The sequence below is a fragment of the Leptinotarsa decemlineata genome, unplaced genomic scaffold (genome assembly GCF_025532065.1).
Source record: "Leptinotarsa decemlineata unplaced genomic scaffold, Ldec_3_MD MMD2_tig00026361_RagTag_RagTag, whole genome shotgun sequence".
Lineage (NCBI taxonomy): Eukaryota > Metazoa > Arthropoda > Insecta > Coleoptera > Chrysomelidae > Leptinotarsa > Leptinotarsa decemlineata.
Window position 1 is genome coordinate 3,311,579 of NW_027412704.1, and position 24,569 is coordinate 3,336,147.

General features: G+C 34.3%; 1 protein-coding gene across 2 annotated transcripts in view; it reads left to right on the forward strand.

Moving 5' to 3' along the window:
- Positions 1–12,842, forward strand: part of LOC111502865 (phospholipase B1, membrane-associated) — a 30,670-nt gene extending 17,828 nt beyond the window's left edge. For both annotated transcript variants that reach the window (XM_074184951.1, XM_023157029.2), the window contains 5 exons: positions 1,116–1,395; positions 4,631–5,017; positions 7,914–8,059; positions 10,293–10,461; positions 12,440–12,842. In XM_074184951.1, coding sequence (XP_074041052.1) covers positions 1,116–1,395; positions 4,631–5,017; positions 7,914–8,059; positions 10,293–10,461; positions 12,440–12,600 — 1,143 coding nt within the window. In that variant the 3' untranslated portion in view covers positions 12,601–12,842. The remainder of the gene's footprint in view (positions 1–1,115; positions 1,396–4,630; positions 5,018–7,913; positions 8,060–10,292; positions 10,462–12,439) is intronic.
- The last annotated feature ends 11,727 nt before the right edge of the window (positions 12,843–24,569 follow it).

The window sequence follows — 24,569 nt, forward strand, 5'->3', positions numbered from 1 at the left end:
ACTGTCAAATACAGCAAGGACGAACATTTGAAATAAAGTCATGTATTTATTTCTGGATTACTTTTCCATTGTTAAATTACTCATGAGAAAAAAATATAAAATAATTAATTGATTTCTACTTTTATTAGATATCAAGAAAATTTATTTTCTAAGCGCATATCTTTCAAATTCTGTCCGTTAGACCCCAAGTATCATACCTTTTTGGAATCAGCTCGTTACGGATTATCTGAAACTGACACCAAATACAGGGTGCTGCATTTAAAAAAAATCCGATGAAGTCATTACATTAATATGGATCACCCTGCATAATGAAATTTCATTGTAAAATGTAGGATATTGAAATTGAAAATGGGAGTGTTTCAGGTTTTGGAAATATCGAATTTATTTCATACTTTGCGGATACACTGTATAATTATATTTATACTATAATAGTCTCTTGAACTGGCGTACGGAAATTATACTGAATAGATGAGGAAAAATGATAAAATATAGTGAATCACAACCTTGATAACAAAGTTTTCGTTTTAATGCAATAATATTGCTGAGAATTCAGTGCCTACTATAATGGAATTGCACTATAATAATTTGACCAGTATTCTGCTTCGTCTTCAGTTTCATTGGCATTTACAAGTGAATTTGAGATATCAGAATTTTTTTGTAACATTGTGGTGTTGTCGTCAAAGCAGATTACTGCACTAGGTGAAAGGTAATAGAATATATCGTTTATATAGATTACATAAAGGGATGGACCCAAGATGGATCTCTGATGTATTTCATGATGCATAGACTGTTCGTTTGATAGATTACAAAATAGCTTATCCATTCCTTGAATTTTCAGTTGAATATTAAAATACCAAAAGTATACATTACCAACCTATTTTGATAAGGCAATATAACAAAGGGAGTTTCTGAAGAATTTTTTCTATAGTTCTTCCTTCAATTCTGCGTATCACTTTTGTAAAATTGACTGAAAGAGGAATATTTATGACTCTTCAAAAGATTTGTAGAAGTCAGAAGCTTCGGAATATTCTCAGATGGAGAAAAAGTGAATCAAAATATATAATGATACTTTCAACAATTGATGAACATTAACATTTTTTTCATTTCATGTGCAGAGTAGAATGGGAAATTTCGTTATCAAATACCCCGAACGAGCTGACAGCAGTGTGAGGACACAAATAAATTTCCCAAAGTCCTTGCCATTTCCATGTGCCAATGTGACCAAACCTGGTATAGGCCGTTCTCTGGAGAGACCTACAAGTGTTCATAGACTGAGACCAGGAGATATTGACGTTATTGGAGCTCTTGGAGATTCTCTGGTGGCTGGGAATGGAGCCATGGAGGAGTTTGCCCTTGGAACAATGATAGAGTATCGGGGAGTATCTTGGTGTGCGGGTGAGTGAATATGAAAAACGTTACCCACTGACAACCCTATTGTATTTTGTTGAAGAAATTCAAAGCTGCAAAAATCGAGCAGGAAATAAATATTTCTGATATCCTAGATCTCCTGAATATAAGGACTTGGTACATACCTGCCAGAAAACAACTCACTGATATTTTATTTCATTTTATCATTCAATCTAGTAGACCACTGTTATAATATTCATGCAGTCATTGTTCACTGTGGTTCTGGCGTTGAATTTGATCATTATTACGCCTTGGTCAAAGACGAAACGGACTGGTTTAAGTTTGACGATAGTCGTGTCACGAACTGTTCTGGCGATGTATTGAATTTATTGGAGTCTCTGGAGACACCCTACATTTTGTTTTATAAGAGAGAGGACATTGGTGAATCACGATCTTCAGATGATGCGGTGCTGCAGGTTTTTCCGGGTTTTCCTGCAGCTGAAAAAGCAAATGCGCCACTGGAATCAATGAAGTCGCCTCGGAGCGCCAATTAATTTTTATTGTTATTTTTATTTTTATTGTTATTTTAATAAATGTTCTTTTTATTTTATTTTCCATACAGAATTAACAGCCTGATTACATGAAAATTCGTATTACAAATTGATTGTGTGAGATTACTCCTATACATATAAACTGAAAGATTTATTTTAAACTTATTCTCTACTATTACAGTTATACTTCTAATAAATAATTAATAACATCATATCTGGAACCTGAGAAGAAATTACTGAAATCAAAATTTTTCAATTGATTAATTTCGGTCAGTCGGTAGCCAAGCGGTTCGGCGTGGGTGCTTTGTTCACTCACTCGAATTGACTGCCGTGTTGGTCGGTGGTTCAAGCCCTAGTCTGAACGATCGATCTTCACTTGCTACCGTCCAACCCGTGTTAGGAATCACACGTTAAAAGGTAAGACCTCGTTAATCCTTAGCTCGCACAAGTTTCGACTTCTGAGGGTTGTCGTTCGTAGGGGTGCGACAGGTGGTTAACGGAAAAACAGAGTTTAAACAGATTTTTAAACAGATTTGCTTTACGAAGCATAGTTGAGAGAGGACTCAGAGCAGTTATTTTTTTACTTGCCTTGGGTTATTTAAAAAGGATTGGACTTTTTGTAGGATACTGGATAATTAAACAGAGATTTTTGCGAGTTTCCTCATGAATGTCGCAAGATACTTTTTTAATCTGTTACAGGTAAGACTCGTAACAGCTAATGATTCAGCTTCAATGAATCCGTTCTCATAATTCATATATAGTCTGCGATCTTTCTAACAAAAACCCTTTTAGTTTTCCAGTTCCAACAATGATGAATCTTGATTTCTTCTTGTCAGTTCATATACGTTCCTGATCAGTATTATAAACATTTTTCCCACATACGAGTACTCACTAGAGCACCTTTTTCCACTTTGTCTAAAAAAGTACTTACTTAGATACGCATTACCCGGACAATACAGTACGATACAATACAATACAATACAATACAATAAAATACAATGCAATACAATACAATACAATACAATACAATACAATACAATACAATACAATACAATACAATACAATACAATACAATACAATACAATACAATACAATACAATACAATACAATACAATACAATACAATACAATACAATACAATACAATACAATACAATACAATACAATACAATACAATGCAATACAATTTATTCACCAAATATACATGTAGAGTTTGATTCAACTATTGCTAACAGTAAATGAATATGAAGCGCCCAAAAGAAGTTTTTCCTTGTGCATGGCCGAAAGTATTTCAAGTTCATGAGCAGTTTATAGAATTATAGTTTATAGGACATGACATTATACTTTTTCCACACCCGTATCCTCGCGTCTCCAGATTTCATCATAGATTACTAAAATTCATCTCCTGGTGATTTATTTTATTCAGCGTATGGCTTATTCACATCACAAAAGTTGACGTAACAAACATAATTGTATAAAAGCATAAAAAAACATGGAAATTGAGTTTACAAATAAACATCTGAGTCACGTATATATTCAACTGCACCCTTAGTCGCTGTCCGGAAGTCAGAAGGGTTACCGGGGTAGACCCTCAGTCGGCAGTCTTCAACGATGTGGCTGATTGTTTGCATATCATCTCCACAGTCGCACCTGGGGGAAAGGTTTTGACCCCATTTAAAAAGTGAGTCAGAGCATCTCCCACATTTGGCTCTGATTCTATTTAGGGTTGACCATGTTTTGCGGGGTGAGTAGAATCCATGTGGCTTGCTGGATATGCAAGGCATGTTGTGGTAGGCTAATGGAGCATTGACCCCCCAATTCTTCTCACAAGCGGGCAGTTATGTCAAAATTGGCATCATGAGAGATTTTCCAGTTCTGAGAGGGGATGCCTGGAGCGGAGTCGGTTTCTTTCGAGGGAAAGTAGATCGGATTGGATCCTAAAAACATCCTCCAGAAACTACGAGGCACAACTTGGGGAGCATCAGCCTTCACACTGAAATCTTCAGCCCTGGGCTTGGTACATTCAGCAGCAGATCAAACCAATACCCACTTTCTGGCTCTTCACGCTTAGTTCTTATATATTTAAAATTTTGAATGGTTTGAAAATTGAGTGGAAAAAATGACGTGAGCTCGGGATTGAACCAAGAACCTCTTTAGCACAAAAGTCTAACGTTCTAACAACCATTCCAAGAAGCTAACAAATGATAAAGAGCAATTTATGTTTTCAATAACTCTCGTTTCGTTGTTAACTGCTCAGTCTTGAAAATTATCACTTGATTTTTTTGTCACATTACAAATTTCTGGTTATACTCTTTTCCACTTCCCGAGTCCATGGTTCTACTTCAGTTTTTGTTAGTAACATATATCGCAAAAAGAAATGTCATTTTGAGGAATGGATTCGACGTTTTTGGAGGAAAATCAGTTTTTCATCGACCTTCTTTGGATGAATCAACTGTGAAGTCATGAACTTGGTCATCTGCGATCGGGATAATGAGATTTTGGTAACTTATTTGACAATAAGATGTAACATAATTGATGCTTTCCTCAATAGTTATAGAATGAAGATATTTTCAAAAGATCAGCAGCTGATTGATTGGTGAAGTCTAGAATAAGGGTTGAAACTAAAAAACTAGCCACTCTTTTCTAATCATAACTTTTGGCCCATCTACTTCTATTATTGAATTCATTAAGTAGTATGTAGGAGCCCCCATACTGAATTTCTGTAATTTTTCAGGGGGGCAAGGAACTTGGAGAGAATTCCTCACTTTACCCAACATCCTGAAGGAATTCAACCCAAACCTCACGGGATACTCAACGGGAACGGGGGAATTCCTGTCATCACATTCGAAACTCAACGTTGCCTTTCCAGTTGCTGCAGATGCTGACGCTCTTCGACAAGCGAAAATCCTCGTGAAGAAGATGAAGACCAATCCAGAGATCGACGTGAAGAGAGACTGGAAAATGATAACGATATTTTTTGGTGCTAACGATATATGTTCTGGGCAGTGTTTCGATCAAGAGGCAGCATCCAGTTTCAACCATGTGAGGAAGCTGGCTAGAGCTCTGGATTATCTGGAGAAAAATTTACCAAGGACGTTGATCAATTTGATACCTGTTTTAGGTGAAGTACAAAGATTTTTATTATCAGTGATCAAAAAGTGCATAACTGATTGAGACTAAAATCACATAGAATGTATTTGTGACCCGAATACGTGTAGAATTATAGGGCTGGGTAGAGTGGGTCCAAAGTAGGGGGGTCTATTTGTTTCTTCACTGCAATCCATGAGGATGTGTTATGACTCATATCTATTCAATTTCCACCGAATAAATCCAGCTTCCCAACGAAGCGAATTACATCATTTGGTGGGTGATCTTTCAGGTCAGCTGGCGAATGTAAGATTCACTCCAGATGAGCAGTCAAACGATTTTCTTCAGTCTAGTGAAAACCTGATTATTGATCAGTCTGCGAATAAATTCTTCAGGTTGGTGTGCTTAAGACAACTTCCCTTGCTGATGGGTGTTGATGAGTAGTTTGTTCGGAGTGCATGAACATTTCAGAGGGGTTAGGTTTGGTTAGGTTAGGCCCAAAGTGAGTGGGTCTATTCGACCCTCCACTGCAACCCGCAAGGGTTGCAGTGGAGTAGTCGAAGTAGTCGGATAGTCAAGATGCAAGATTCCACCTTGATACCCGTGACCACCTTCCCATATGAGGGTTTTAGCACGTCAGCTACGCCGCTTAAGAATTTGGTGCAAGGCGGTTTTATAAGGTATCCCGCTCTCGAGGAGAAGACTCAGTCGTTTTCTGGCTGTACCACCAAACCTTTTTTTCAGGTTCAGTTATTGAACCAGGAGTTGGGGAGTTGAGAAGCTCTCGCTCCTGAACTAAATTTACAGGGAGGTCAGTTGGAGTCGTGAACTCGACATCCATCTCCTCTGTAGACTTAGCGTCAGAAAGAATTTTTAAGTTTTCTCTGTCCATAAAAGTCCCATGACGAGAAAGATGCCATTCAGTTAGGGAATAACAGACCCATAAGTGATTGTGTCATTCCCGTATGCAGCGGGGCTACGTGGAAGCAGGCATCCGATGGTCAGTTTGCTCAACCCCCACATCCCTAGCCAATGGACTCGCCAAAAACACCATGCACAGTGGTTCAGGCAGTGAAAGATGAACAAGAACAGCCAATCCGGCAGCTAGTAGGGGGCTCAGAGAATTACCAACTATGAGGCCCTCTTCGTTGAAGTCAATGAAGCTGTTGAATTCAAAATGCTTTGGGTTATACACGTTGATAGTAGAGTGAGGATATCTGAATGAATTGAAAGATTTGTATGATTTTGAAGTAATAATAATGATAATAATAACGTTCATTGTGCAAAAACAAGTTTTATACACAAAGGAAAAAGGGTTAGCCAGAGGGCTAACCCTTCCCCGTCCCATAATTAGGAAAAAAAAAGCATTCAGTAAGACTATAAGTAACAGTTACTATAGACACAAAAATTATTAAAAAAAAAACTATTATGGAGATGATATAAAATATTACAATCATTTTTGAACATCTAAGAAATGAATTTTCAAAGTTTTTTTAGATACTTCGGTCCAAAGTAAGAAAAACATCCCTCAAATTTGGTGGTAACATGATATGGAATGGTAAATGTATCTTTTCTTAAATTGATAGAATGATTATCAGATCGCTTACTAATTAATCTGAACAAGTAATTAGGAGTTTTGCTTTCCAATAGTTTATATAAGAATACAGATATGAGATAACGAATTCTAAATATTCAGCTGATCTAATTTAAATAAATATGGAGTTACATGATCACGGTAGTTTATGCAGCACACAAATCTCATACAAGCATTTTGTATGCGTTGAAGTTTGTGTTTATTATAGTCTAGCAAGAAGTTGTAATACACTGAGCAGCAATACTCAATATGGGGATAAAGCAATAATTGAACTAATTTCAGTTTTGTTTCTTGAGAAAGCTGGAACTTGAACTTGTATAAGGATTTCAGTTTGAAAAAGCAAGTTTTGTGAATGTGTTTAACGTGCTCGTTGAACGAGAGAGTGTTATCGATATATACACATACATTTTTTGCTGAATTCCCCCAGTCAATCGGTTCATTGTCAAGGAAAAGATGAAAATTTGTTTCAACTTCATTTCTTTGTAGGTCAGATCCCAAACATAGGGCTACTGTTTCATTTGGATTTATTCGAAGGCCATGCTTTTTGGAAAATAGAAGTGTATTTTCTAAATCTAAGTTCATCCTGGTGATAGCATGGTAAATATTATTAGATTAACTTGACAGATATAATTGAAAATCATCAGCATATAAATGTACGTCGCACTGGAATAACGTGGCAGGAAAGTCAAAAATGAAGAGAGAGAACATTAATGGACCTAGAATGCTACCTTGCGGTACACCAGAAGAAGTTTCCTGAAGAGATGAGCATAATTGATCATTATCCATCATAACCCGTTGAGCCCTTTCTGTGAGATAGCTTCTTACCCAATCTAAAGAACTGCATTTCATCTATGAGTTTGTACTGACTCTTCTAGAAGGACGCTTGTAGGTATATAAATTTGTGACATTCCACGAAACAAATTTGGAACTGAATAGAGGTTGATAGTTTCTTCTGAGTTTCTGTGAGTTCTGGATAACTGAAGAATTTCTTTGGATACTGAAACTCCTTTGGTTCTATCAGGGCGGAAAAGGCTGAAGATAGCAGAGATCTGATTGAATTAAGATTCTTTTATAGAAAGAGATGATACGAATTCAAAATATCACTGGTCATCATATGAAAGTCTCAGGTTATTCATTTCTTTTTTCCCGCGATATAACTGTTTGAAAACTCAACACTACACTTGCCAGATACCGACGGAAATCTCCTTATATAGAAAGGAGCGAATACATCTGACTGAGTATCAATCCTGATGAGATGAGACATACCCTCATGTTTCTATTTAAAAAAATTATCATTCCTTTTATATGAGGCTAACAATGTTTTTTCTGATTTCAGATGTATCTGTCAGTTTGAGGATAAAAAGAACAATAATGTGCAGATTTCTGCATAGACTCTTCTGCGAATGCTTTCATCGTGGGGGAAATGAAATGGACGTTATAACCAGTTTGACCAAAGCATATCAAACGGCCGAAGAGGAATTGGTTGGTACTGATTTTTTATTATCAACGAGTATATTTAGAACTGAACGATTTTTTAATGTTAAACATATATAGCCGCACGTAAAACCGATTGCTAGCGTGGTGACGCATGTCGTGGCGACACGTCGCCACGCTATATGATAGATTATCTTTCTATTGGTTCGGCGTTATGCTATCTCTCTCGGCATACTGCGCTCGGACACTTATATAGTGTATACAGTTATGTTCAATACAGTATACATAACCTGTGTTTTACTCAACAATTAATTTTGAAAAATAATTGAAAATAAAATATGTCTGACAGTGATAATTAAGAAGGTGAGCAGCTTTCTGCAAAGAAAGCAATACTATCAAGTCACTAGTGAGTATATTTGTATATTTTATAATTATAGTTGGCACAGTAATACTGTCAGAGACAAAATCGAATATAGCTACTACCGAAGTCTCTGATTGAAGAATTGGGTTGTGACGATTTGAAATAAATGTTTATATTTTCAATTTTTATATTCGACCGAAATAAATGTTTATTGAATGAACAATCATCAATTTTTGGAAAGAATTCTTGATATCTACTGATACATCGTAGAAAGCTAAAACTTTAAATATTGGTGCTTTGTTGGTCTTAGATGCGCGCTAAGAAAGGATTTCCAAATATTTCCATTGGGGCGCCCCCTGTGGAGGTGAAAAGGGGAAGTTTATATACGAAAATGACCTTTTCATCAGTGTTTCTCCCTGCCTCTATATTTTCGTAAGCTTAAATTTTGTATGCAGTTAGTTTTAGCAATACGAAAGGATTTTTTAATATTCCAACTGTCCCCTTTTCTCTCGGGATGAAAGGGACGCGTTTACATATGAAAATGACCTGTTTTTCCATACCTCTATATTTTTGGATGCTGAAATTTTGTATGTAGGTTCGTTTTATATTGTAAATTCGCAATAAAAAAGGATTTTCAAATATTTTAACTGGGTAAGTTACTGTGTAAAATCAAAGTATTTTTCACTGAGATAAAATGTTCTATTTATCAATAACTTGTCGTATTGAACAATTTTGCCTATCAAGAAAATTTCTAAGAAATAATACAATACTTATCTTAACGTTTCGGGGGCCAAAATCTGCCTCCGTCCTCAGAAATGGACAAAACAATTCAAAGATATTTGCAGTTATTCCTTTGCTGATTATTTGTTTCCTCAACTTTGCTAGGGTCTGTGATCGTAGGTTCAATTGAAAAAAAAGGTTGTTCTTTATTGCGCAACCTAATTTTGGCCAGAAAAAAAGGAAACCGCCTTGATAACTGAGGTAAAACTATAAATAATTTTGAATATGTCTTCCATAAAAATATCTGGGAAAAAGATTCAATTTCAGCACAGGGGAAATATCAGATGGTAATGAAATATTCAACATCAATTTTAATCAAATGTTATATTAGTATAGGAAAAAAAACAGACAGAATCCCTGAAGAATGAACATATTATAAAAAATATACGCGGTAGAAGAAATATAGTGCATTTACAAACCTCTTAGTTGAGGGTGTTTCCACTGACAGAGATGACGGGTCCCACTGTATAAGAATCCAACAACAAAACGGTTGTGACTGAAGTTGGCGGTGGAGATAGTCCATACAAATGGAATAATCAGGCCCTGATACGAACACGATTCATGTAGATACACCTCCCTCTGATGGAACATAACCTCTTACTGGTGCTTTATAAATCCAGTGAATTGCCGAAAGGATTACTTGTGTGATCAGGTTGTGTGATCAGGTTGAATAAATTACCAGAGGTGAAACTCTACTTCTGCGGTCAGCAAAATAGTTGACCTTGAATAAAGGTAACTTCGAACGAAATACCTACGGTATTTCCATGGCCCAAATCCACCAAATATCAGCATAGAAAATAGCCAGAGGATTGAATATGTATCGCACAGACATAAAAATCTCAATTATAGACAACGTTCAGTGGCGTACCCGTAATCTGTTCTTTTATGCATATTACTTGTACAAATTATTTCGATGTTTCACATCTGCAGGCGTCCAGTTACGGCTAACCCCCTGCACTACAGGTAAAGCCGCCCCTGGATAGATACTGTTAACATCAAAGTCTTCGACGTTTTGTTTTTCTTCCAATTTGAAACAAGATTGACAACATAGACATAAACATACGTATGAACATACGTTTGTTTACGATCGTACTGATTGACAGAAGGTCACTCTAATCGAGACCCGTTTTTCCGTTTCAGATAGCAAGTGGCCGATATGACAGAAGGGAAGATTTTACTGTTGTTCTGCAACCATTCATGAAGTTGTTCAACGCCCCTGATGACCCAGTACATCGATTTGACGAAGTCATAGACATCTCTTTCATCACTCACGACTGTTTTCATTTCTCTCAAAAAGGTCACGCATTGGGTGAGAAACATGTTTCTATTTTTGCATGAATTTGATGCTCTTGATTTCGGCTGTGACCTTAATGAGACCAAAGTTGTACTCATTAGCGTTAAGTAAACACAAGATGACTCAAATTCGATTCAAAATATTTCCTTCAAGAAGTAATTCTCTGCTCGCCTATAAATTTGTTCTGGTCACCTTTTCCAGAACATCCCTGTTCGATTGATGACTTATTTTGTGGAAATTCATATTAAATATAGGATACTTCTTTGAATGATGACTTGTTTATTCATGTTCACTGAGGATAAACTATAAAAACACACTCTTGTAAAAATTATGTTTGAAAATTGAATCTACAAACATCCTACACATCCAACAGGAATTTAGGAAACAGATTATTTAATGTCAAACTTAAATTAGAGACAGGGAAGATATCTTGTGTATACCGACTAGAATGTGGTGAATGCCCCGCCATATATAGAGGTCAAACTGGGAGAAATTTTGATAGAACGTACCATGAACATGCTATTTCGGATACAAAAATATTAATATACGATCATCTTCAAAATTCGAAACATAAAACAGATAAGGATAATTTAAAAATCCTCCACACAAGCGAAAAAGGGAAAATAATGAATCTGTTGGAATCTATGGAAATAAACAAGCCAAAGAAAAATCCCAATTCTATTACATCTTGATCTGAACAATAGTCTCCTCCTGAACCTATTACCCAGTTCCCAAAACCTACATTATATCAATAGTTTTGTTTTGTTATGTTCATCGATATTCCAGATATAGACAATGTAGGTACTAAGTTATTCATGATGGGATGGGCAATGTAGGTATAAATTACCCAGATTTATATTATATAAATTATAAAATATACCGATTACAAGAGAGAAAGTGTTAGAAAAATTTCATTGAAGAATAAATTTTTGCCTTACAAGCCAAAATTTATTAACACATTGACGCCTTTACACTTTTTCTTGTGAGGTTACCTGGAACAAAAAATGTACCGGAGTAGACCATTTACTGACATACAACATCTGGAAAATACCATTCGCGAGTGCTGTGCAAATATAAATCCCCAATTTATTAAAAATGCAGTAACAGATGTCAGTAGAAGGACCATAATTTGTATTGAACGTGGAGGACGACATAATGAAATGTAGGCTATAAGTGTTTGACAACCTAATTTAGATCAATAAGTAATTTTTTGTACCCATTTGTATTTTCTATAATATTATTGTTGTTTAAAATTTATAATAATAATAGTTCTATCGAAATTATTTGCATCTTTTTCAAGTTGCCTCTGCTTTTCTGAAATCAAAGGTTTGTTTAAGAAAATAGCCAAGTGATTGAAACTTTGCACCTGTCATGTTAAAATTTTCATACAAAATTTTAATTTCTCTCTAAAAATGTCCGTATAAGTGAAAATGTATCAGAAAAGTGAAACTCCATGATGAGTTTGTTATGTATACATGAATTGATGACAATTAACCGAACTTGTTTTTTAAAATAAAGGGGATATCTGTCAAAAATAAGCAAAACGTTACCTTTATCCTAGTTGCATAAAATTTGGCATATGGATATAAAATTGCCGTAGACACAACTTTTTCAAGTAACTTTTTGTTGAATTCGATCTAGAAATGCACTTTTTCAATTTTTTTTAAAAAAAAGTTGAATTTGACAAACACTGAACGTCAGTGGGTCGCAGTTGGCCGCATCATTTTGAGCTAAATTCAAAGCACAAACAAGTGCCGAAGTTAGACTTCATTGAACTTTTTCGAAAAAAAAATTTCCCAAATGGTGCGCACTTTAATGGTGACGCTGTATAATCAAACATAAAAAAAATCAAGTTATTGATCAAATCTTATTCAATGCAACGTATAATTTTTAAAATCTGCATATCCACTTTTTCCATAGTCGTATTTGCATAATATTCGTCTGATCACAAACTGTTGTTTAGAAATGACGCAAATATATATAATTTTTTTAGCTGCCAATCTTCTGTGGAATAATCTGGTGGAACCGGTGGGGAGAAAGAGTACCAAGAAACTGAAGTATATTTTAGAGACTTTCGAATGTCCCAAACCAAATTCACCGTATCTCTTCACAAACAGGAATTCCAAAACCTTTCTGGAAATAGGGTATCAGTAAGGGATACCAGTATAACATAAAGCTGTCACATTTCACTTATAGAATGTACAAGAGAGGATGACATGAAGTTTGAATTCCAATGGATATCTTATTTTGTGAGGATCTGAATGAAGCGAGGCTTTTGCTTTGAAATAGCGAAAACATATCGTTTTCTTTGATAGCTGGACTAAACCACTGTCCAGAATATGTTCTCAAACAACTATACCATTGTTATAATGAAGTAGAAATATTAAAACAAATCTTAAAACGTTGTTTCATTCTTCTACATTTGTTTTTGATAACAAGCCGATTGTTGATGTTAAAAATAAGCATTAGGTTACGTCTGAAATGATAAATTTGCTTCATTTTAATGAAAAGAAAAGGATCACCAAGTGATTTTTTTGCCGATAGTTTGCATGGTTTTCGTTCGCAATTATCGATTATAAACTTTGAAAAACACCAGCGATAATGATGTAATAACGTCGACTTTGACAGTGCTCACCAGTGTAACAACTAAACTTATTCTAATTCATTTGTCATCAGTGTAATAACTTCAACGACTCAGTGTAATTAGATTTCCAGTGGAATCCTCGTGAAATGACACTAAGCTGTCACCAGTGAAATAATGTTGACTTTTAACTGTCTATCAACACTTGGAAAAAAATATCATTTAGCTAGTTGTCACCCTATGGACCCCTCTCGCTAATGCCGTGACTGTTTTGTCAAATTCAATTTGGCAGCTGCTGTCACTAGATGCGGATTTTCTCGTGTCGATCGCACGAAGGCTGGTCTTTATGAAATCTGATAATTTGGTATACCAACTTATAGGATCTCTTATCATAATATTCCAGAATGATTGTCGAATATTCTCTAACTGTATTTTAATCTTAGCTAAAATACTTACTATTCTCTACTCGATAAATTGGCTAAGCAGAGTCTAATGTTTGTTTTATTAGATTCATTCTACTCTATAAGTATGGTATTTTTCTCAGTCCAAGAGAAAATGAAAGTCTAAGGTTTCACATACAAAGTATAATGAGTAAAACAACGACAAACGTGTAAAATCGTATTAATGTTTCCTACTTATTCATCAAACTCAAACACCTGTTCATGCAGCTGCAGTTTCGTAAGAAGGTATCATTTTTTCCTCCAATCGATTTCCTGGAGTCGTTGAAGTCTACTAGATACTCGTTAGGGCAACAAGAGGATTGTTCCGAATTCTTGGAGTTCTTGTTGAATACTCTTCGTGAGCAAAACAGTAGCAAAATCAATACTCCTGACCGCTCTGAACTGAATGATTCCGTACTTGTGTTTGTAAATCTTTTGCTGGAAAAATCCTCACTTGCTTACTTTGTGGTAAATGTTCAAGAAGTAACGAAAACTAATGTGAATTTCTGGAACTTCATCTAGCTTTTCCTAATATGACTAATAACCAGTCCGTGCAAAGCTTATTGTTAAATCATTTGAAAATGGAATTTTTAACAGGTGATGATCGACTGTATTGTCAAACATGCGCCGAACTAACTGACTGTTATAAGGAAATAAGTATAGCTGTGGTACCAGTCAATCTAATAATAACACTGATGATTTTCAAACAAGACTCAACCTCTAACGGAAGCAAGAAATTCTTTGGAAGGTTCGAAATAGATGAACATTTCAACCTAACAGACCACTATTATAATATTCATGTAGTCATTATTCACTGTGGTTCTGGCGTTGAATTTGGTCATTATTACGCCTTGGTCAAAGACGAAACGGACTGGTTTAAGTTTGACGATAGTCGTGTCACGAAGTGTTCTGGCAATGCATTGAATTTATTGGAGCCTCTGGAGACACCCTACATTTTGTTTTATAAGAGAGCGGACATTGTTGGATCAAGATCTTCAGATGATGTGGTGCTGCAGGTTTTTCCGGTTTTTCTTGCAGCTGAAAAAGCAAATGTGCCACTGGAATCAATGAAGTCGCCCCGGAGCGCCAATTAATTTTTATTGTTGTTTTTATTTAATTTTTATCGTTGTTTTAATAAGAATAAATAATTAAAAATGTTAAATTCCATGAAATGAAAGAAAATAGAACAAAGAAAACGCCGCCACTTGGACTGTGCTATTTACTGATAATTTAACCTCTCAAACAACTACAAATGCAAATACAACTACAACTACAAAATACTTGTAGTTTTACTTTTACTTTAAGGAGCGTGGTGTATAACCTTAAATTTGTTTTTTGATTTTGTAATTTCATGTTATTTTTAGTATTATGACACGAAGAAATATTTTCATATTTTGAACTATGTTTGTCTATAAGACACACCGAACACTGAACGTCAGTGGGTCGCCGTTGGCCGCATCATTTCAAGTTAAATTTGAAGCACCAACAAGTGCCGAAGTTAAAATTCATTGAAACTTTTCGAAAAAAAAAATTCTCATATGGTGCGCACTATAATGGTGACACTATATATATATAATTCATTATCATACTTTGATATTTATCATATATTCATTTTTTTCCTTTGAATCTCCTTTTCACCACATACAAGCAACATCTGATGCTTTTGTGGTTTCTACAATGCTTATTCAACTGTATTACTTCAGTTATTTCTTTTTGTGATTTGAATCCGAATAAACATTATTATTATTATTATCATATATAGTCCGAGACCACATATACAGGACATGTTGATTGCAAGTGCATTGGAGTCTCGGACGCTTCGTGTCAGACCCTGCACCTGCACCTTGTGTCAGGAACCTCTAGTTCCATCACGCGACTGGGCTAGGCTAACATATTGGAAACACCATTCTATCAGGCCATGATAAACTCGTCAGTTTTCGACATCAGCCCACTCGACCTGAGAAATGCGAAGGACAGTCCTTTTGAATATCGAAGGTCTTCGATGTTATTGAAGAAGACCCCCAGCATTGGCCTAATCTTGTGTTGCCGAAGGAGTGAAATGATTCCTGCGACTTTCATATGGGGCTTTTGCTGAACGGGTTCTAACTCGGTGACAAAATTGTGATCACTTCGTTCAGCGTCGAAAACTAAAGTTTCAAGTTTTGATTATCCTAGTAGATATTGATTGGAATATAACAGTGAATAATTACCACAATCCGGAAATTCATTAGCACTTCAAATATTTATTGAGTTCACCGTCAATAATGGTGAGGTTTTCCCAGTACATGTTCAAGGTGAGAAGCATTTAAATATTATGAAGTGTAGGTGTTGACTTCTGATATTTATATTTCTGTTTCTCACAGATGAAATACATGAAAATACATTACCCTAACTCGTTTTAAAAAATCAGTTATCGATTGTTTTCTGGGAAATGTCATTCTTGGAATATGCCTGTTGAAGAAATACGACAATAACCCCCGAGTTAGTAACTGTTTGGCAATGAAAATAATTGTGACAATATTTTTTATGAAAAGAAGGAAGAAAATTTATTTGTTTTTTACTACTTTTATTTGTAACTAATATTACTGCAGTTTCGTCCTATACGGATATTTTCAAACTTATACGATGAACTAGCAATGATTCATTACATTCGCTATATATATGTTACGGGCACTTTGATAAGTCCGGGTATTATTAATAATGGCCGGTATGTATTCATAAGGCCCGACTCAATTGTGCAATGTGATTAAAACAGCATGATTATCACTTTTCTCGGCCATTATGAATAATGCCCACCCTATCTTGGGCCAAGTAATAAAATAGGTGAACTGTAGTTTTTTTGTTCGTTAAATGAAAAAAAAACCTGCAAAATTTTCATGAAAAGTTGACAAAAAGTAAACTATTCAACATAGTACTTGAAAAATAAATATTTAAAAATGTGATAACATCAGTGGTTACCTACTTTTATTTTGATAAAAATATTACTTAAGAAAAATAGTTAAAAATTAGTAAACTGGAAAAAATCAACAGAAACATCTAATAATTCAAGACTGTCCAAAAAAGTTATTGAGTTTAGAATTATTCATTCTTGCAAGATGAGCTTTTGTGACATTTGAAATGTTTGATTTCTTGCATTTACAATGTTTTGAATTGCAGTCACCACTACAGTTACAATGCTGGAAGCCTTGTCCATCAAAATGAGAGTCTCTTCAAACACATTATCGAAGAGTAATATCAACTTTTGGAACATCGTCGATCGAAATGAACTTTCATTTACACACAGTAAACTCATTTCTGATGTACAGTTGGTTCAAAATACCGTGTTTAGTTCCAAGTTTGTAAAGTTTTTCTTCTACGACAGATAAAATAATAGGAATTATATTACGACTATCCGTCTTGGCTCGATCTAAATCTGGTATCCTCACTTAAACGCTTTCGCCTATTTCTGCAATAGGAAATTTTGCATTTGAACCTGCCAACATTTTTTTGGCTTGCTTATCAAGTGATTCTTTCATTATCATAATTTTCCTTTTCATTGTTCATATTGATAGAATACTGTTGATCGGCTGCTCACGGGTTTTCATTTATTATGTCCACACTCACAGTGGGTTGTTCCAGTTCAGAAAGTTGTTGGTCGTCTGGCCGAGGGTTTTCAATTATTTCTGGTTGGATATCGTCAGATTGTTGTTCCAGTTTGAAACGGGGTTCAAGTTCAATCGTAACAGAAATAGAATCAGTAACAGCGGCTGAGTTTTCATCTATGTTATCGCTGTCCACAAATACGTTTTGACCTTCACCGGAATCACCATCTTTTAATATTGCCTCAAGGTCATCTTTACTTACTATATCCGTTAACCCGTCAAATGATAGCAAGACTGATTTTAAACCTAGTTTGGGTTTGCAGCCAAACTTATAACTTATTACATGGACCACGGGCCATCGAGCATTATTGATAATGGCCGGTCAAATTGATAAATTAATGACTTTGCCCATCGCTTTTGGGCATTATCAATAATGGCCGGTCCTTATTAATAATGCCCAGTTAATCACGTTGCCCGTAACATATACATATATTATATTGATATTGATATATTGAAGTACAGTTTATATATTTACATGTAACATATCGTGTTTTTCAAAAGTCTCAGATCCAGTAACTTGGCCTAGATATGTTCTGCCATGTACTAGATCTATATACTTTCTGAAAAAGTGTACATTTTATGATTATAACTAAGCAGTGAGTAGAGAAAAAAATTAGTAGAAAAATTAACATGATAGATTCAATGAATTTTTTTCTTTTTTTAAAAAATAACAAATAATTATATAATATAAGTTGCAAATGGTGAGGATTCCAAACCGTTTCAAGCAGGGTCAGTTACAGAGGAGAACAGATAGTTTTTAAAGGTAAGGTTCATCTTAAATTATTATTCATTATATTACAAAATTTGTTTGAAAATTGTAGAATATGTTTCTTTGTTTCTTTTTTGAATTGTTCTAGTTTTCGAATACATTTCAATTCAATCGGAATGCAGTTGAAGAATTTAGGGCCGAAGAAAAAGAAAGAACTTTACGTTAAAGATTTTCTGAAAAGTTGTATACTGAGATTTAAATAACTAGTGGATCTGGTTATTCCAGTTTTTCTCTGGTTAGATGTTTCGTGTCTGATGTACATTCTTTTCAAACACTGGTGAGTAAATAACAGTTTTATATTCAAGACCTGTGATTCTTGGTATAGCATGTCAGTGGAATAGCGTTTATTTTTTTTCAGAATAATTCTTAGAAGAATATTTTGTGTTTTTTGTAGAGAATCAAGTGTAGTATTGAAGGCCCTACCCCATGCTGTAATACAGTAGGTCATTACAGATTCAGCTAGGGATTTGTAAAGTAAAAGGAGATTTCTTCTGGTAAGTACGTCTCTCAGGATATAAAAACTGTGCATCAAGACTCTTAAACGGTTATTAACATTTGTGATGTGATCTGACCAGCGCGTGCATTGATCTAAGACTACTCCTAAATATTTGATTTTTTCCACTTTTTTTACTATGGAACATGTGCAATCGATCTTATGACAGTTTGTGATGTGTAATTGTATCAGAATATTTTTTGGTTGGGTAGTGACTGTTGGCGTAAATGTGAGAAATTTTGTTTTTTCAATATTCGGGGTGAGTTTGTTTGAGTTTAGCCAGTCGTATATTTTTTGAAAATCAGTCTCAGTAGTTTCTTTTCCTTCCTCCCAAGTTTCTCCTGTGAAGATCAGAGCTGTATCATCTGCATAACAAAAATAGTGTCCTTTAAATCCATTAATTCTTGTAATATCATTCATGTACACAAGGAACAGTATCGGTCCTAATACTGTCCCCTGTGGTACACCGATTTTTACTTTTGAAACGTTACTTATTTCTTGTCCAACTTTTACCTGTTGTACTCTACTTGTTAGGTATGCAGATACTATAATAGAAATAAAGGTACTTGACTTGATAGAGTACCTGAATTTACAGTTCACAATGCGGATGTGCCTATTTAAAAACCGGAGACTAAATTAAATCAATTTGATCATTTAACAAGTTGCACCCGCAATGTTTATGCTTGTGAATTTCCAAAGATTCTACATAATTGAGTTTGCAACCCTTCCTTGCATAGTGTAGAATTTCCGTATCGTTTAGTTTCGGTAACTTGTGGTTGCATGTCAAGGAATGGTTTGAAAACGTAGAATCATTTTTTTTCTAGTCTGACCTATGTGTGTAATTATATCAATTTCCCAAGCTATATTGTCTGCAGAAAAAGGCAGTGAGAATGCTCTGTGCAACATTGAATTGTAGGCTGCTAATTTATGACTGTCTGGATGGAAAGAATCGCTTAGGATGGTGATGTCTGCACAGCTAGGTTTTCTGAAAACATTGAACTCAAATATATTCTGATTGTGTGTAATGGCCAGGTCTAAGAAAATAAAAACATAGAAATTTTCATTTCTCTTTTCTAATGACATTAGAAATTTATCAATCTTGACTACAAAATTGAAACGGACACATACTTCGTGTCGTGTCGTGTTAAAAATAGGGATTCAATGATATTGATCATGTGAGATCGGCTTGTGCAACAAATGAGAATTTTCAGAAAATGAAAAAAACAGAGCATTGGTAAGAGCAGCTGGATTGATTAACATGAACAAACCTAAGAGTTAAAATAGTATTTAGATCTTTCAGCAGTTGCAGTTTTCACTCATGTTAGCCAAAGGAAGGGCTATATCGATGTTCAGTTCAAATTTTATAGTTCATTTTTCATATCTGTATTTGTACACCTGTAATTGAAGATGTAGGGCTCCAGATAATCAATTGATGAATCAACTAGAGACCAGTGAAATGAAGGAAAAATAGGTCACTCTTACAAATAACAGTCTATATCTCTGAAAAAAAAAATTGAATGATTCCTTCTTCTCTCTTATCTGGAGAAAATTTTTAGTGATCACTGATCCAGGAGTATGATATTCTTTGAAATATATTTTTTGTGTGGGACTCAATATTTCTCATGATTTTTTGTGTATATGTTCAAACATAGAAAACTATGAAGTTTCCATTCATTCAGAAAGAGAAACCTCCAAAAATAGAAGATTTCAAAAGCTTAGAATCATCGAGGAACTACCTTTTAACGTGCGATTCCTATCATGTTGAGAGAATGTTCAATTACAATAGATCTTGATTCAGATCTTCATTGTTTTCTACACAGTGATATGAAACATTATTTTTCATACATGTTATCGAAACTTTATTCAAAATTTAACTGTCAACACACTGTCATGGCCATGGAAAGTAATTAATAAACACCAATGACTTTCTAGTCTTCCGTCTGCGGAATTTGAAATTAATCTTCTTCATTGACGTCAATGGGTTGGTTGTTTTTCATTTCATTTTTTTCTGCAGGTAGTGTGACGACAATAAATCCAGGTAGGCTGTCATATCTGTCTTGGACCCAATATGCCTATTAATCTAATGATCATTTACATAATATAAAACCATCAATTATATTTTTTCTTCAGTAATTTACGAAATATTGAGATTGCCTATGGAATAGTTCTGGGATCATATTCTGTCAGAGGTCGATTCGAGTTTCATTCTGTGAGATTTCAATTTGAAAAATTATCAGCAATTGATAGATTTTACTTGCTTCCTTCTGCACAATAAGTTCTAATGAATAGTCCTCATCCGCGGGCTCCAGAAGGACTCGTAGATAAATAAACCAGCTGTACTTCTGAATAAAAAAACTATTCATCAATTACACAACAACCTTTCATGTATTGAAAACCTTTCAAATTAAGATACACGATTTTCATTTTAGATCGCTATAACTAGTTATCTGAAAATAATAAATATCCTTTCAGACATGTCTGCTGTCGTGAAGTGATGTAAAAAATACGAGTATTTATAGCTAATTCGATTAGGGAAGTGAGAAAAACAAATGGTGCAATTTATAATATAGGTATCATTGAAAAAAATTAATGAAACAATTTTTCCAGAGATGTATAATCATTGTAGAGAAGTCCTTAAAAATCTCTGGGTCCTTTGTCCTTTGCTTCCAGAAATCCACATTTCTGGTCGCTTAAGATGATAAAGCAGTCTAAATATTGAGGAATGTGTTGGTTGATAGCTTTGTTCATGACTTCGATATCACTGATATGAAGCTACAGTTGTATAGTTATTTGAAAGTTTATCTTTCATTTTTTAGTCGTAGAAAAAAATTCAAATGATGGAGCTAACTGCAATGAATAATGGAGCAGTAAATTCTAGAACCTCTAGATACTATTGAATAACTGAAGCCTGGAATCACAACCAGTTTCTGAAGATGGCTGCGAAAGACTAAACTAAAAAAACCCCGGCACGTGTTTCGATCACCAAGTGATCATCTTCAAGAGGAAGACCAAACTAATCATACTTACAGAGCTATGCTTATTTATACCATAGATACTTATTCTAGGTACCTGTGTCTTGGTGTCTTAAATTAATTTTACAATGTGTCTTCGTGTAAAAGTTAGGTGAATCTAATAATTAAAATATAATAAGTTATATAAAATTAATTTCACAATATTGCCCTATCTGCTTGTCTTAAATTAATTTTACAGGTGTCCTTATGTAAATCTAATAAATGAAATATTATATCAACAAGCTATATAGAATACTATTAGGGATTGGTTCACCATCTTTATTCATAATATTATTATGTTTACTTATTTCTACACTCTCATAGGCATCTAGATGCCTGTTGTTTTTAACTCGTCTAACTGAACTTAATGAACTGAAGTCTATGGAATGGTTTTGTTGCAAAATATGATGGGCGACTGTTAATTTTTCAGGTCTTCCATATTTTAAGTATGCTAAGTGTTCCTTATATCTTATTCTGATAGACCTTTTTGTGTGTCCATAATACTTTGCATCGCAGTCCTTACATTTAATTTCGTAAATTCCAGACTTTGTCTTTTGGACTTCCTAAAAGGCTCTGTAGTGTATGACTTGTTTCAAAAACCACCTTCCTACCTAGTTCCTTGAAAATCTTTCCAAAATTCTTCGTGTATTGGTGGTATGGAACTGAGAAATATTTATCTTGGTTTTCGTCCTTTTTGAAAGTCGAGATTTCGTTCATTCTTATCGTAAACTTCTTTTTCCTTATTATTGTGTATTTTGTTTTTCCTAGAAGGCAACTTTAAAGTGCGATAGAAATTGTTCGGCAAGTATATCCAACGCCCCTCGTGGTATCAGCCAGGGGAGCAGTTGTACTAATTTTTTGATTAATGTGATACGTGAGGAATGAATGAAATATATTACTCAACCGAGTATCATCAATTGAATCAATTTTCATTTATTTCCAAATTCAATGTATGAACTATTGATTTGAAAATGAGGAATGAATTCAGGCCTGATTCAAATATTATTTTTCAACACTGAAAAACATAAAAAATAAACTTTGGTGACTCAAAAAAAATGTTTCACAACAAAATCATAGGGTAGATCTAACGAGTGGGCAGAAATACGAAATGAAATCTAACCTTCCTAGTCGGACATTTGTAAATAAAATTCAAATTAGATCAGTCAGGTCCCCCGGAATTTCCGATGTATTTGTGTTAACGATGATAAATATGAATCCATAGTTCAGGCTGTCGAAAAAACAATTTTATCTTTGGTGACATCCGCTCTAAGAGCATAACGAATTTGACCCGAGATAGTTGACCTCAGTTAATGCAATGTTATGTTTTGCTCGAGTTGAATTTGCTTCTCAACTCTCAATTGACAGCACGTTTTTATTTTGGTATCCGCCAACATCTTCTTAATCGATCACCCATCAGTACATACAATGATCTATATGAAAGATATTTGAGGAACATTTCATTGGGGGTGTCTATCAAAGCGATAGAACTCAAAAATAATGAATTCATTTTAGAAATTTTGTCTGTTTGTCTGTGCGTTTATACGTGATTATTCTCAACAACAGCTTGATAGATTTGGGTGTATTATGTTTTGAGTACTGATAATTTAGAGTATATGATACTGTAGAGTATACTGATAATTTAGAGTTTGATTAATTTCAATCGGTTCATGAATGAAAAATGTTTCAACATCGTTAGAAAAAAAAACTATTAAAAGTAGGTATATAAAAATTGTTTATTTGATTTGACTGTTACTTTGGCTTCTGATATCCAAAAGAAGCACTTTTGATAATCTCCAGAAATGCAATATTTTTTTCGATGTACATTTCCCCAACCAAATTGGCGTCTTCAGAGGATGAAGGAACCAGAGGTTCCAGTTCCAGAAACACATATTTCCAAACAATTTTCCATTTTTGGTTCATTCATACACATAAATATAAATACATACATATAAATCCATAACATACGTTGTTATCTTTAGTGACATCCTGTTGGATAATCTAACAAGCGTTGACCCCAGATAATATACCACATTTGATGCAACGTGACTTTTATCAAATATTATTTCTTATGTCAATGAAAATTATTTAAATTATGATTCAATTATGTAAATCGTGTCCTAAGACAGTATCGAAGAGAGATACATACAGTGTCACCATTAAAGTGCGCACCATATGAGAAACTTTTATTTCGAAAAGTTTCAATGAAGTTTAACTTCGGCACTTGTTTGTGCTTTGAATTAAACTTGAAATGATGCGGCCAACTGCGACCCACTGACGTTCAGTGTTAGTCAAATTCATCTTTATTTTTGAAAGAAATTGAAAAAGTGCATTTCTAGAACGAATTTAACAAAAAGTTACTTGGAAGAGTTGTGTCTACGGCAATTTTATATCCATATGCCGCATCATTTCAAGTTGAATTCAAAGCACTTGTTTGTGCTTTGAATTTAACTTGAAATGATGCGGCCAACTGCGACCCACTGACGTTCAGTGTTAGTCAAATTCATCTTTATTTTTGAAAAAAATTAAAAAGTGCATTTCTAGAACGAATTTAACAAAAAGTTGTGTCTACGGCAATTTTATATTCATATGCCAAATTTTATGCAACTAGGATAAAGTTAACGTTTTGCTTATTTTTGACAGATATCCCCTTTATTTTAAAAAACAAGTTCGGTTAATTGTCATCAATTCATGTATACATAACAAACTCATCATAGAGTTGAACTTTTCTGATAAATTTTTACTTATACGGACATTTTTAGAGAGAAATTAAAAATGTGCTATAAAAATTTCAACATGACTGGTGCAAAGTTTCAATCACTTGGCTATTTTCTTAAACAAACGTCAGTTTATAGTATTAGTATATAGGATATAAAAAGAATGCAGTTCTTTTTTGTCTTCGCTGTTTCAGATACATTTGAAGCAGAAAATAAAGAAAATTGCTCAGATAACTATTTAAAATCAGTTTTCATTTATTTTTCGAAAAAAAAAGTAATGACTTGTAATCCCAATTTTGTAGTCCCAACTATACAGCCTCAAATGTTGATGTTGCCATATAATAAACAACATATTAAACCTACTTTGACTGTGCTATAAAACATATATCTGTCGAAAATGAACGATAACGGACAACTCTTGAAATAATCTTCTTTTGTTCTGTTGAGTAACAAAATTGTTTTGACTTCACTATT